The 16,014-nt window shown below is 43.3% G+C and overlaps 1 protein-coding gene and 1 long non-coding RNA gene across 5 annotated transcripts in view; one reads left to right on the forward strand and one right to left on the reverse strand.

Moving 5' to 3' along the window:
• Nucleotides 1-248: 248 nt before the first annotated feature.
• The window catches only part of LOC129189669 (uncharacterized), a 66,742-nt gene continuing 50,976 nt past the window's right edge, over nt 249-16,014 (reverse strand). For both annotated transcript variants that reach the window (XR_008572841.1, XR_008572840.1), the window contains exons 6-7: nt 7,690-7,761; nt 249-1,034 (exon numbers count right to left, since the gene is read on the reverse strand). This is a non-coding gene — a long non-coding RNA (uncharacterized LOC129189669). The remainder of the gene's footprint in view (nt 1,035-7,689; nt 7,762-16,014) is intronic.
• LOC129189667 (protein phosphatase 3 catalytic subunit alpha-like) overlaps nt 8,668-16,014 on the forward strand; it is a 48,761-nt gene continuing 41,414 nt past the window's right edge. The window contains exon 1 of one of the 3 annotated variants that reach the window (XM_054791586.1): nt 8,668-8,868. In XM_054791586.1, the coding sequence (XP_054647561.1) occupies nt 8,844-8,868 (25 nt within the window). In that variant the 5' untranslated portion in view covers nt 8,668-8,843. The other 2 variants (XM_054791584.1, XM_054791585.1) reach the window with 2 other exon arrangements.

The following is a 16,014-nucleotide window of genomic DNA, read 5'->3' on the forward strand; positions in this document are numbered from 1 at the left end:
GTCTCTAGAAGCTGACTTCCTGGAAATTACGGTGGCTCCTAAATACTAAATGTCATTTCTTTGTGAAAGTTTGAAATTAAAAGGGGAAAGTTACACTAAAATAACATCTTTTATTTCAAATATACTGTGGTGGTGTATAAATTCAACAAAAAAACACACACAAAAGCAACGATGGCCTTTTATTTAACCTGCATCAAAACATAGCTCTCTTATCTAAATGAACTTTACCGACTAAAGGAAAATATCCTTCCATCCATCCATTTTCTATTCCGCTTATCCTCACTGGGGTCGCGGACCCTATCCCAGCTGACTTTGGGCGAGAGGCGGGGTACACCCTGGACTGCTCGCCAGCCAATCACAGGGCACATATTGACAAACAAACATTCACACTCACATTAATACCTATGGATAATTTAGAAACCTAACATGCATGTTTTTGGAATGTGGGAGGAAACCAGAGTACCCGGAAAAACCCCGCGCACGCACGGGGAGAACATGCAAACTCTACACACAGATGCCAAACGGAGATTAGAACCCAGATCGTCCCGATCTCCTGACTGTGTGGCCAACATGCTGATTACCATCGACACAGCAATAGAGTGAGAGTACAGCCTTCACATTTCAGCAAACAATTTATGATTAGAGTAGTCAGTGCACAGCTGGTAGAGCAGTATAGCTTTACTACCCATGGGAAATGACTCAACACAGCCATAATTGTCTAAATACCTGGCGACACAAATAAGTAGCAAGATAATTGTGTCTTGCCCACAGTCAAGCATGGTGTTGGTTGAGTCATGGTCTGGGGTTGCGTGAATGCTGCCCCTCTCTTGGGGAAACTGGGTTGCAACGAGATAACAAGCTCAAACACACCTCCAAATAAGTGCCTTGCTCAGGAGGTGAAGTTCATCAAGTAGCCCATACGTCTCCTCCAGAACTGAACCCAACTGGGTGCGGGCGGAGCATCCTCAAGCAGAAACTGAAGTCACACAAGGGGTCCAACATCCCCCAGTGATGTCATCATGGAGACAGGCTCACTAGAAGTAAGACAAATATTCTTTAGAAGATACTGCGTTTTTGCAGAGCAAAATTAAGACACCTTCTGTAGTGGAACACATTATGAGTGAGACAAGTATATCCTTGTTCCATTTCACAGTATTGTCTGCTAGAAATGAGCAGCTACTGATTAGTGAACTACAATGTTTTTGTTGTCTGTCTTATTAACTCACAGCGCTGTTTTTCAGATTAAATAAACCCAGTATGGTCACATTACCATCGTAATAAACTGCCACACATTTGACAGTAGTCATAATTAAGAGAACGCTAGCCCTCCACACGGCTATAGTTGTGTTAGTAAGGTACATTAACCTTAATCTCACTGATTTGTGCCATGTTGATTTTACCTTGTCTCGGATGTTCCGCTCCAGTCAGGAGGATATGATGAAACATATAACATCAGCTGTTGTGGTACGTAAGTGCCGCGTTACAACGGATACACGTCACATTTTAATTTCTCCATATAACTTGACATAATATAATTGTAACAAAGTATTCCAATGTAACATGTATGCATGTTCAAAATAAATTAAACCATACCATACCATATGATTTGAGCCTCTTAGCAAAAATAAAGTGCACAGTGACTGAAAATGGCTGGTCGTGCAATACCATGAATTCCCCATGTCTTGGAGATGATTTTATTTATTTTCTTTTAAGTGAAGCAAAACTTTTTGAATCATTTTTTCATTTTTCCAACATATCTGACAAGCCAGCAACTACACTTTCTCAACATGCGAGGAGGAGTAATCCAAACAAAGTCTCCTTGTTAAAGCTGTCGGATAGTGATGGATCTGGGAACATCGACGCGTCGGCACATGTGTCGAGCTCAAAGAGCGAAACCCTGTGTAGGTGCGCGTATCGCTTTAAGAAAAAGTCACGTGACTAATACAGTACTGGGGACTCAAAAAATCAGTCAGTATCTGGTGTGACCACCATTTGCCTCATGCAGTGCAACACATCTCCTTTGCGTAGAGTTGATCAGGTTGTCGATTGTGGCCTGTGGAATGTTGGTCCACTCCTCTTCAATGGCTGTGCGAAGTTGCTGGATATTGCCGGGAACTGGTGCACGCTGCCCTATACGCCGAACCAGAGCATCCCAAACATGCTCAATGGGTGACATGTCCGGTGAGTATGCTGGCCATGGAAGAACTGGGACGTTTTCAGCTATAGATCCTTGCAACATGGGGCCGTGCATTATCCTGCTGCAACATGAGGTGATGTAATCCGTGAATAGAACACCTTTCAAACGTCCCAGACGCCATCGAATGTGAGTATTTGCCCACTCAAGTCGGTTACGACGACAAACTGGAGTCAGATCCAGACCCCATTGAGGACGACGAGCATGCAGATGAGCTTCCCTGAGACGGTTTCTGACAGTTTGTGCAGAAATTCTTTGGTTATGCAAACAGATCGTTTCAGCAACTGTCCGAGTGGCTGGTCTCAGACGATCTTGGAGGTCAACATGCTGGATGTGTAAGGCTGGTTTGATGTACTGCCAAATTCTCTGAAACGCCTTTGGAGACGACTTATGGTAGAGAACTGAACATTCGATACACGAGCAACAGCTCTGGTTGACATTCCTGCTGTCAGCATTCCAATTGCACGCTCCCTCAAATCTTGCGACATCTGTGGCATTGGGCTGTGTGATAAAACTGCACATTTCAGAGTGGGCTTTTATTGTGGGCAGTCTAAGGCACACCTGTGCACTAATTATGGTGTCTAATCAGCATCTTGATATGGCACACCTGTGAGGTGGGATGGACTATCTCAGCAAAGGAGAAGTGCTCACTATAACAGATTTAGACAGATTTGTGGACAATATTTGAGAGAAATGGTGATATTGTGTATGTGGAAAAAGTTTAGATCTTTGAATTCATCTCATAAAAAATGGGAGCAGAAACAAAAGTCTTGCGTTTATATTTTTGTTGCGTTTAGATACAGTCTATAAATATTTAACTACTTCCTCAGAAGTAGCTCATATTAAATTAATTTAATACTTGAATTCAATTTACAGTGTTGATTTAGTTTTGGTTTTACTTTTACTTTACTTTCCACATTATGACACACATTCACGTTCATTATTTATTGACTGTATATTTTAAAGATATAAAAGCTGTTTTAAACTTCGATAAAGATATAAAATAATGCAATCATTTCAATATTATTGTATATAGTAGGTCATTGAATCAATCTGTCAGATGAGTCTCTCGAATAAGGGTGAACTGGGACAAAAATCGTTTTCTGCATGTTATGGTTCAAACACGGTGTCCAATGACATGATGGGACCTACCTGCCGTCCAAGGGCGGAATACATACCACTATACTATCAGCGAACAGCACTAGAAATGATAAATGTGGTATTTTAGTGTGTGTGTGTGTATGTGTGAGATGTGTCACAGCAGCGGTGCACACCCTTTAAGATCCAGCAGGTGTCAGTATGTCAAAGATACTCTGGTGCCATAGCTAACATAAACATAAACATAAACAGAATAGCTACTTCCAGCTATCCAAGTGCCACTCTCTCTGACATCACAAAGCTGATACCCGAGGAACTAGCAAAACACAGATGGGTGAAACATCTGATAGTTCATGTGGGTGCAGTGGATGTCAGAAAGCAACAGTCTAAATCCTTAAAAAAAGACTTTCATTAAGTATTTGAGAGTATTGATAAAATGGCAATACCAACGTTCATCAGAGGACCTATCCCAAACATCGACAGAAGGATGAACAAATTCATGCGGCTACTTCAGATGAACACTTGGGTGTCTAACGTCTGTGAGTGCAGAGGACTGCGCTTCATTGAGAATTTTAATCTCTTCTGGCAAAGAGAGGATCTGTTTGAAGGGAAAGGCCCACACCTGAACAGAGGTGGAGTGAGACAACTGATGGATAACAGCCTCCCGGGCTTGGACCAGATCCTGTGCTACCACCGAGAGAAGAGAAGAAGGGCGAGAGAAGATCTCCTGCCTCGCCACCCAAAGACCCACAAAGGATTCAGCCACAGCAACCACAGCAGCTCCTCCAGAATCAGGTTTCAGATGCAGCAGCTCCTCCCTCACCTTCACCACAGGTCTTACCACAGGCCTGGGACCCATCTGCTGCATCTACAACCTCTGGAGATGTTTCACAACTGTTCCTGTTTCCACCATCATTTATGAGATTTCCCGACCATCTTCAAAGTTTAGTGAAATCAGGGATTAAAATGGTTCCCCTCACTCCAGACATGGCTAAACCAAGGATTTGATCCTCAAAAAAGAAACGGGCCCCTCTCCCTACTAAGGCCATTCCATCAACCAAAGCTCCCCCAGCTCGGCCTCCACCACCGGCGCCCGTAGCCGTTATTCCCAACAGCATCAATGCTGTTGTCTAGGACACAAAGGGCCTCTGCATTGCTAAACCTCATATCAACCAGGGGCCCAGGGAATGTTGATTTTATTTTTGAGACATGGCTTGATAGAAATACAGCTAATGCTGTCCTGATTGAGTCTAGTCCTCCTCATTTCAACTTTATATCTGAAACATGACAAAACCAGAGGGGTGGGGGTGTTTGTGTCTTATTCAGGGACAATATACTCATCCAAAAATTGTCATTTGGGCTTTTTTCTTCTTTTTGAGTATGTGTCATTCAAAATGGTGTTAAAAGAGTTAAAAAAAAGAGATGAGTAATCTGAGTAATCTGACGCCGCGTGCTTTGCCACATGATTGACAGTCCACAGTACACAGATGCATCTACAGGCCATTGGATGCAGATGGAGAGGTAGATACGAATCAGGAGCACGTTAAAGAAGGAAAAGGTCAAAACAAAATAGGTATGCTGTTGAAATAAAAATGAAAACTTTGTGGCAATATAAAATAACAAATTTTATATTAAATAACTCGGGCTGACTTGGTGCTCTGTGCACACCTCATGGCAGCGATGCGCATCCTTTCCGCATTTGCTGAGAATGCACCCCCTCGTGTAAAATAATAGTGGGGCGCTACACACAGCATGTGTTCTGCCTGTAGGTAAGGGTGGCTATAAGGTATTTCTGTTTGGTGGTCTGCTGTGAGATTTTCTCATGTAAAATATGTTCCTTGGCTCAACATAAGTTGGAAACACAGCTGTACTCTAAGGTGTTATTATCTTACACTATGCATCTATCCATTTAGTTTATTCACACACATAAGGAAAGACAAACTTCTATCTATTGTGTATTCAAATAAATATCAATTACATACACAAATTCATTGCATACACTAAAACACCTACAATACACATAACACGCCGCTTGGTGGCAGTATTACTCTACAAACCTTCTTGTTCCATTTTTGTGTATTTTTTTCTTCTGCTTTTCTTTCTTCTTCTTCTGTATTTCCGACCAATTTTCTGCTGCTGTTGCGAAGAGGTCATACTAGATGACATGTAAAATGCTCACTCGACTCACTGAGAAGTAACAGTGAAACAAGTTATATGTATTGTATATACTGTATTGCCTATATTGTAATAATAATAATCTAAAAAAACATACATGGCAAAAGGTATCAATAATCGATAGTAGGGTTTAATATAATTTAATAATAGGTGGATATTTAGATATTTTGTCACAACCCTAATCTGAAGCGATGCCGGCTCCCAGCATGCATTGTGGTAAGTGGTTTGCAAAGAACTGCTGAAGTTATGTGTTTAGAGATGCTCATTTGTCCCCATAGCAGTAGTTGCCCTATGGGTGTTTACTAACCTGTTATATGTTGTGCTGTCATTTTTTTTTATGTGTTAGCACCACGATTGTAGGTCGTGTTCTGTCTAGTGACCCCCCCACCCGTTCATTTGTGTATGTGACAAGCTTATTATTATAATTCCGTGATGCCTTAGACTTGCTTTTTATGAGTACCGGTGGCCTAGCTCAGATCTCTTTTACACTACTCTTGAATGTCAAGTCGTGTGCCGCAAAATATAACACAGTGGGCCGCAAATGGCCCTCAGGCCGCGAGTTGGAGACCTCTGCTCTAGAGGTTTTTAAATTTGGTGACATGTTCAAGAAATCTATTGAAACATTATATGCTGATGCAAATAGTTCCATCAGATTTCCGTTTGGCACGACCAAAAGATTTGCTATAAATCGAGGGGTCAGTCAGAGTTAGGAGGGCATCCACTGTCTGGAACTTATGTCTAATTTTGTAAACGTCCCTTGCCATCCATCCCCAAATGTTCTTAATTGGATTTAGATCAGGGGAACACCCAGGATGGTCCAAAAGAGTGAGGTTATTCTTCTGGACGAAGTACTTTGTCAGGTAGGCATTGTGAACTGCAGCGTTGTCCTGTTGAAAAAGTCATTAGCACACAGACGAGGGCCTTCAGTCCCCTGCAACATCTCCACCTAACCAGCTGCTGTCTGATGCCCCTGCACAACCTGAAGCTCCATTAATCCATTCAAGGAAAAAGCACTCCCAGATCATGATGGCGCCCCCTCCACTGTGCCGTGTGAAAAATATCTCAGGTGGGATCTCCTTGTCATGCCAGTAATGTTGGAATCCGTCAGGAGCATCAAGGTTACTTTTTTTCCTCATCAGAGAATAAAACTTTCTTCCACCTTTCTATGTCCCATGTTTGGTGCGCTCCTGCAAATTCTGAATGGGCAATTTTGTGGCGTTGAAGTAGACGAGGCCTTTGAAGACATTTTTTTGTTCTTAAAACCCTTCTCAGTTGCCTTCTGATGGTTATTGGACTGCTCTCGGCACCAGTAACAATCTTCAATTGGGCCGAGGATCGTCTTGTGTCTTGACGGACAGCGAATCTGATCCTCCGGCTCAGGGCCGGTGAAAATGTTTGGGTCTACCACTTGACTTTTTTGTTCCCAAACCCTCAGGATCTTTTAGGAAGTTTCAAATGACTGTTTTATTGGGTCCAACCTCACCATCGATGATGTGCTGTGAGAGGTCTTGCTTAGCAAGTCAACAATCTGACTACATTGAAAGAGAGAAAGCTTTTTGCCTTTGCCATCAAGAGATCATGACAGGATTTGCCAAGATTTTGGCTTGTAAAGGCTGTGGTTTTCAATTTTTCATCAGCTGATGAACAGCGTATTTCACTTTGTTTGTTTGCAATAAATTGCTTTCTTAAAACATTTCTTATTTTTTGAATTTTGAACCTCAACTTAGAACCTCCTTAAGATCCAATAGTGCAAAAATGTAAATTCTTGCACTTTTTCAACTGGTCTTGAAATTTTGATCAGTAGTGTATATTTATTATTTTAAACTTTTATGATTTAGAGTTGACCTCTTCTTTAAACTTGCGTGACAGTTAGGAATGTTAAACTTTATGATGGTGACAGATTGACTATGGAACGGATTTGTTGACTTTACATTATTTCCAATGGGAAAATTATTTTTGAAGTCAACGTGTCACGGAAAGACTGTGTTAAACATGCCTAAGGCAATAAACAGGCCTGAGAAATATATTATTGCAATTCTAACACATAAACTTACATCTATTTAGTTTGAATGCATAAAGTGCACATATTTTCTCTGTATAAGCATGGTAAGTTATCGTATTCTACAATGTATTACACCAGTGCTTCTGGGGGGGGGAGGGGGGGGGGTGAGAGAGGCAGGGAGTACTTTCAATGTCAACATGTACAAATTTATTGTACTCACCATGCAATATGCTTGTATGCTTCACAGCTCTCCATTTTGTTGCATTTACCTGGTTTCAGTTTTGAGATCAGTCTGTACAGCGCAGATAAATAAATAGATATTAGCAGTTTCTCAATAGTATTTCAACCATTGTATTACACTCATACATGCCTGAAAGACTCTCCCATATCATTATTTAACATTTACATTTCTATCAATGTATTTCTTATTAAATAAAGACAAGCCTGTAAAGAGAAGCGGTATAGAAAATGGATGGATGGAAGCCTGTAGATCACATGACCATAGGGTTTCACAGCTGTATGAGGGGAATACCTTGCGCTGTCCTGTAAATGTGAGCCTCCACATGATGGCAGTAAAAACCCGGCTGCGTGCATTGTGCATTACGAGTGTGAATATGCGTGGGAGTTCCTGCTTTCGCCATTCCGGGGTGTTGCCAAGCTGCCAGCTGCACATCCTTGCACGGAGTGGCGTCATTCCACACGTATCATTGTCTTTGCCCGTTTACAGAGTCTTATTAGCATGCCACGACTATAGCACCGTGATAACCGCCTAGGCTTCCCCCGGCCGAGGGAGCAGGGACACTCCACCGAGTGATACCACTGCAGCAGCCAACAGCCACTCGTATTATCGACGCCTGCAGCAGGAGGACCCTCCTCTCCTGCACACACACACACACACACACACACACACACACACACACACACGCACGCACATATTTCGTCACTGGCTCCAGGATGTCCGACTGCAGTGCAAGTCCCGCGGACCGGGTGATGAAATGTAGGCATGGCGAATGATGCACGGCAGCTATACCGTGCATGTGTGCGTTCCTCTTGCAGCTCACAATAAACAAAAGTGCATGTGCTTGCGAACCTTTTAGGGGAGGGAGGGTTGTGGGTGGGGTGCATCCCGCTCCGTACGCTACAATCAGGGTCTTCCCCTCGCTATTCTATTACAATCCACTTCCCACTGAGGCAATACCCCATTTTCCAGAGGAGGGGGTGGACGTGGTGGTCTCTCAATGCGCGTACCACTCCTAGCGGTGGTTGGCTGCTACTGAATAATACCCTCCAGAGTCACCCACGGAGTGTAGAGAGAGAGAGAGGGAGGGATAGAGATGAGCACCTTGTTCCAATGAAACACCAAGCAGTGTGACGATGACAGCGAAAGGCAGACATAAAGGTAAAAAAGATGCTCATCTTTGCATGTGTGCTGGCGGGATGCTGATGTTGCGACGATGGAAGCGGAGGGAGGGTGAAAAGGATGCTGCTACGAGAAAGGGGGGGTGGGTTCTTGATAGTATCTTTTATTTAAAATGTGCACGTAATGTTTATGCATGTGCCTGCTAATTCAACACGGTGGCCTACATAGGCGGGTTATTTTTAGATCCAGATCTGGACCACAGTCAGGTAATCGATTGGTTTTAAACGTTAGGAAGGGTGAAAAGTTTTTGCAGCCCGACTGTGCAGCATCATATTTTGCTTGATGGTGCCCACTGTGGACACTATCGTCCTGTTGTTGAGGCCTCTCTACGTTGGACAGTGGTTGCATTTCCCCCCCCAGACTCCTCCTTGGCTTCCCCTCGTTTCCCTGACGGTCAAATGAGAGACAAAATGGAGTGAGAGGATGCATGCAGGGCTGCAACGCTTGCTACAGTGATGACGATGGTGATTCGTGCCGCACTAATGCTGTTATTGCATCATTGGATTATGGAATATTTAATATGTTGCTGCTTTACGCATGGCTGCCTACATAGGAGGGGTGGGCTTTGCACAGATTGTCGTGCTGTATGTGGCCACAACAAGGCTGACATGCTACACACACGCACACGCACACACTGCCTATGTGTCACATGCGACGATGCCTGGTCGGCTCTCTCTCTCGTAATGAAGTCACAAGGTCTCTCTGCCGGAAGAAGCGGAGCTGACAGCTGGACGCGTCGCTCGGGCATGCCCCGGTATTCCGTGTGTGCGTCGTGCTCACAGGAAGGGGGGGCGGGGGTGCAGTTTTTGCACGTAGTGTGCAAAAGTGTGCAAAACTACACACTTGTATTTATGCATGGGTGGTTTCCCTGAAATAGCTGATTATATTGACATAATCAGGCAGCACAGCGGATGAACTGTACAGCAAGAAGGTCTAGGCCTGGTTTGGAATTATGAAGTTTGCATATTTAGCCTGTGTTCTGCGTGGGTTCTCTCAGGAACCTTCCTCCCACATGATAGTCAGTGGCCTGGCATGGGAGGGTCGATGTGGGGTGACAAAGGAACAGATGTAACAGTGCTCATCATATTAGAGTCTCTGTCCAACATGGTAGTAACTTTTACATATTAAGTATTGTTGTGTAGCACATGTAAATGGCAGGAGTGATGCACTATGCCACAAACAAACATCATGTGACTTGGATTGGAATAAAAATCACAAGAATGGTGGGCCAAAAGGGTCAAAAGTTTCAACACAGAGACTTGGATAGTGCACTTCTGTACTTAAAATTAAATATGCATACGACTCACACTGCAGCTCTGTGCAGGGTGTGCATGTTCACATCGTGCGTGCCTGTGTTTTCTACAGGTACTCCGGTTTAGAAGATGTATGGATGGATGGATGTACACTATGTACTTATGTAACGGTGGTCACACACTCAAACCCGCGACCACACATCCCCACCGAATGAGAGTTAAGTCGAGCAGAACTAGGCAGCAAGCTAAAAGTCCTGGGTTGTCAACTTGTTGTCCAGCGCAGCTCTTATATGGATAGTGCAAAATTAAATCGTATGACATCCGTATCAGCAGTGTAGTGCATCAACCATGACTTTTCCCCCCACTTCATCCCATGAGCTGAGTTCTGGTCATTTTTCGGTGTAGAGGAAAGTAGTTCCGGCTAGTTGGTGGGGTCACTTAAGTAAAGAGTTTTGCTTCTCAAAAAAATATGCATTCAAAAGAGTAATAAATTTGAATCAAAAAACAGTTTTTCCACGAAAAAGTCAGACCTCACAATAGATCTGTGTTATTTTGTCTCCGTTGGTATCACTGCACTTTTTTTTTTTAGGGTGTGTACCACCACTGAGATAGACAGCTGCTTCCAGCATGTTATAGAAAAGAGCCGCAAGAATGGATGGATGTTTGTGACCCCATTCCCCTGTATACTTTTCCATCATTGCTCTTCCCCTGTGTTGTAAACATCCGGGCCACCAGAGCTCAGTCGCCTCCACATCAGAGCAATTGTGCAGCTTATACCCTCATGCATTACCTGTAATAACACACAAACACACACACACATTGTAAACACACTGCAATTCATCATACCTGGTGAGAATGATTTAATGTGTTTGGGCTGGAGGGGGACGATGGTATCAGTCACACAGACAACACCGTGTCACTCAGACGGCGCTCCCTCGTTCCCTACGTTATGGATTTTAGTGCTGTTTGTGAGATAGAAGTGCGCGGAGATGGAGCCAAAGGACAAAGCATACCCGCAGGAATGAACAGAAAGTGTGGGGGCGAGGCGAGAGAGAGGGCGTGTGCGACAAGGCCACAGAGTAGTCTTGCTGGAGCAGGAAAGCACAAGAAGAGGGCCAAGCCAATGATCTTCTTACACTTTTCTGAAGCACTTATAACGCTAACCTTCAGCTGCTTCAATAAAATGGAGAAATTGTAATTCCCACAGATACTACCTGGCTTTCTGGGGAGCTTGAGAACTAGCTCACAGTCACTGTTCGGCGTTTGGACCAAGAGGAAAAAGAATGCAGATTTACCCTGTATTAGGGATGCTCCTATCAGGGTTTTATGCTGCTGATTGCCATCATCCATTAGTGAAATCGACCGATACCAATCACATGGATTAACTGTAAATTTTGCATTTTTTTATGATGAGTGCCATCGGCCAGGGGTGTCATATAAGGGGGAAAAGTTAGGACAATTAAGGTCCCCTGACTGCCATGGGGTCCAAAAAATAGGTAATTATTTCAAAATCAAAAAGGGGGGGCCAACATGATTTGTTTTTCCATGGGGCCCAGAACTCCTAGCTATTGGCTGCAAGATCTGAAATAAGGAACCATAAAATCAACTTCATTTAAACAAAAACATTGAACTTACTTTTTCAAGAGAACCTACAGTACATCACAGAGGATGAGACAACGTCTTTAAGGAGACTTTGGTTATGACAATACATCATCTGGTGGAGCTGCGGCAGCACTTCCAGGAAGCACGCAGAAGCAGCAGCTTGTCTAGGAGGGTGATTCTTTGGTTAAATGACATTTTTTTTTAAGTTGGTCAAGTCTCTCACCCCCAAATATGTTCCACTTGTGAAGAAAGACAAAATGGTCATTTTAAAATGTAATTGAACAATTTTGAGAGGTGGCCCTGGCTTCGCAAAGACTGAACCTTGGTGTAAATGATCTATTTACTTTTATCGCACTTTTATTGCATGGCTTACAAAGTCTTCCACACTCAAGTTGTAACATTTATCCAAGTAACTATATTATCCAAGTGAATTATCCGGTAGTATACACAAATATGAAAAAGGTTATAGTTTGATTGTGACAGTTTTAACAGTCCAGTTTTGGCCATTAAGGTTAATTTCTCACAGCCTACAAATGTCTTTCAATGTTCTAAGACGACTTGCAGGAGAAACTGAAGTTGTTCCTCCTCCTTGGCAATTTCCATTCCTTGAAAATGGCCTCAAGTTTCTGGATCGAGCGCTGGCTGCTTCGTGTTTGAATACTTGTTTTCGCCCAGACTTTGGACACAGCTTTCACTGCTACTGAGCTAGCATTTTGGACTTTGGACATTTTGCAGGTGCACGAAGTATCCAAATGCCTGGCTTTTAGCATCAATAATTTCTGGCACGTAAGAGCCAATTACGTACACATTGTTCCCTGCTCATGTTTACATCTTTCTAATCAGCAGCAGGCATTAGAGGACACTGAAACTAATGACAAAAGCACCTCTTTTTTAAAACTCCACAGTCATAACAACCAACATGTACTGTAGGCTCTGCAACACGGAACACAGAAGAAAGGCCGAAAGGTGCTGCACTGTTTAACTAAATCTTATTTGTTTTGATGAGATCTTCATGAAATTACAAACAGAATTAAAAAGAAAGTATAGGATTTAATCAACTTTGAATGAGAAAGTATCCTCAGTAAAGAACTTGGAAATCAGTTGCAAAATATTTAAAAACTGAAAACTCGGAAGCCCCGGGGCCAACTCTAAATATTATCCAAATTAAGAAAAACATTTTTTCTTCTTCATAAATGGAACAAATTCAGGGGTCACAGGTGTAAATTTAAAAAGTTCAATTTTAAAGGCCACCCTAGCTAGTTATCAGCTGTGCTGTGCCACTTTGTAAAAGCACTTACGTTTTTGTTTTACTTTTTTCCATCGGTTAAAAACAAAAGGCAGTTCAAACAAATTACCCATCCATCCATCCTATTCCGCTTATCTGAGGTGGGGGTTGCGGGATCAGCAGCCTAAGCAGGGAAGCTCAGACTTCCCTGTTTCCGGCCACTTTGTCCAGCTCCTCCCGGCGGATCCCAAGGTGTTCCCAGGCCAGTTGAGAGACATAGTCTCTCCAACTTGTCGTAAGTCTTCTCCGAGGCCTCCTACCAGTTGGACGTGCCCTGAACACCCCCCCCAGGGAGGCGTCCGGGAGGCATCCTAACCAGGTGCCCGAGCCACCTCAACTGGCTCTTCTCAATGCGGAGGAGCAGCACTTCTAGTCCAAGGTTTTCCTGGATGATAGTGCTTCTCACCTTACAGTACCTCTAAGGGAGAGCCCAGTCACCCTATGGAGAAAACAAATTTTGGTCGCTTGTACCTGAGATTTTGTCCTTTCAGTCACCACGCAAAGCTACTTCAAAGAAATGACAAATATCAGAAACATTTCAAATGCATCTGCCCCTTTTTCACCACAAGTGACAAAAGCCTTCAGTTATGTCACCTTCACTTCGTTCTGTGTAAAAGGCAAATTGCCGTTTTTGCTGTTAGGACTATTTTGCAGGCTCTCTGTGTAAAAGAGGGTGTTTATGGCATCAACTTAACTGTCCATCCCTTAAAATCCTAACAGCATCACCATCATTTGTCTGTTATCCTCCATGAACCAGGAAGTAGCCTGCTAACTACAGGGCTGCTCTGGAGGACCCCCCTCCTCCCCCAATACAAAATGACTATCACAAATAGGTGCACCAGCAGGAATTATTTTTAGTGCAAAATGACAAATCAACAATAAAAAAAACTGTTCAGTTCACTGTTCAGCCTCTGCCTTAAAAGGCAGCGGCTGTACCATTACACCAGCAGGGACCGACAAGTGAGTAGGTGAATTCTACCACTTCATTCACTTATTCTGCTGCACGCTATCAATCTCTGTGGCAACGAGTGTGACGTCAGATGACTTGTCTCGTTTTTTACTCTCCTCAAAGGAAGCACCCACCTGGATCATGGATGCATGTAGGAAGGGGCGGCTCTGTATGTATATAGTCGTTATAGCGTCGTAAGTGTACTTTTAAGCGTATCCGTTCATCAAAGCTGACTGATGGCCGCATTGAATATGCACACATGCATGCATGTATTCATGCATGCACAAACACACCACTTCTGGCATGGCTGGGGGCACTCTGGGCATATTTCCTTTTAGTGCAACATGCTGTCCCATTCCCTCATGGTTGCCCCAAGGCCTTGTGTGAACTGCATTTTAGGATAAGTGTGTTAGATTTGTGTGTCGTCTCACGAGCCGGGGGTCCCACCTTGACAGGTCTGTGTGTGCCCTGTGGGGAGGGTGGCAGGACACTGTCTATTTATAGAGAAGGCACTCCGGAAAGAGAGAGGGATTGTCTAATGAGGGCAGGCTGTTAGGGGATGTACTGTTGTTTCCGTTTGTGTGTGTTTGTGCGTGTGCACACAGATGGCTCTTCATGTGTGTAGTGCGCATTAATTGAATGACTTCAAACGTATCTTTTGTCACTCCCCCCCTTGCACCACCACCACCTTCAAATACCCATGCTTCTGTCAGCTGATCGAGTCAACTACGTCAGATAAACATTTGCACAAAAACACACAACAGTCACATTGCTCCTTTCTCTTACACTCCAGTTTGTGCTCCTTTCTTTGAATGGCTTGGTCTCATTCTTTCATCCTCCACTTCTTCAAGCTTCATTTATTCATGCAGAGCCCAGCAAGAGAATGAAATAATCTGGGAGGGTGTGTATGATCATGGTACGAAGGCAACCTACATCGAGTATCGCACATACTGACACTTTCCATTCTGTTAGACACAATAAGCCCCACACACCATTTTCATGCACTACCATGCTTGATGTCACCTACACATAAAAATGAGGATATCATGGGTGACATCTTTAGTCATATGTCCCCTCTTCCTGAACTCCCTCCATCCTGCAGCAGTGCGAACAGTGCCCCTGCGCTGTTAAAACTGATGAAATCCCTATAATTGATTTTAGCCATTATAAACGGTGCTCTCAATAATGGGAAGATGGATTCTGATCAGATTCTGCTCCAGTTAGGGTATTAGGCCAGCCCAAACAAATTTAGGGGCTTTGGTTGAAAGCCATGTCATAGATGTATGCTCAGGCTCACAAGGTTTTTGGCTGAGCTGGCAGCTTTGCCACTTAATAAATTCCACACTAGGGAGTTTAACTGTGGAGAGTGGGCCAGAGGACATAAACAATAGGAAATAGATGTCCACAGTCCATGCAAGTGGTGAACCACAGTTGGAGATGGTTGCATGTACAGCATTTTAAAGTCACAAAGTGAAGGACCAGAACGAAAACAGTGAAATCTTTCTCTTTCACAGTCACTCACGTCATCGCAACCTCTCTCGCACCATTTCACTATTTTCCACATGGGTTGTGCAACTCACATAATTGTGTCAGAAAATTACACTGATTACTTCATCTCTGCCCTTACCTTGTTTAGCTGCATGAGTGTCACACTGTTAGACACACCTCTCACACCGTGATGCAGTGCAGGTGTACACCACCGCAAACTTCAAGCAAATAATAAATACTGTAAATCAGGGGTGTCCAAAACTTTTCCACAGAAGGCCGCATACAGAAAAATCAAAGGATGCGGGGAGCCACTTTGATATTGCTTTTTATATTTTTTTATTTCATAAAAATGCGTAAAAATGTTGACATATATTTACATATATTTAAAGCCAAAGCTTTGGCTGATTCATTATTAGTATCAACTTTTCAGCTTTTTTCCTATTTTCATTTTTTATGTTTTTGTGTTTCATTTTATTTCTACAATGTGCCGCGAGCCAATAATAAACGAGTCACAGGCCACAAACGGACCCCAGGCCGCGCTTTGGACG

Source organism: Dunckerocampus dactyliophorus, chromosome 11 (assembly GCF_027744805.1).
Source record: "Dunckerocampus dactyliophorus isolate RoL2022-P2 chromosome 11, RoL_Ddac_1.1, whole genome shotgun sequence".
In the NCBI taxonomy this organism is placed as follows: domain Eukaryota; kingdom Metazoa; phylum Chordata; class Actinopteri; order Syngnathiformes; family Syngnathidae; genus Dunckerocampus; species Dunckerocampus dactyliophorus.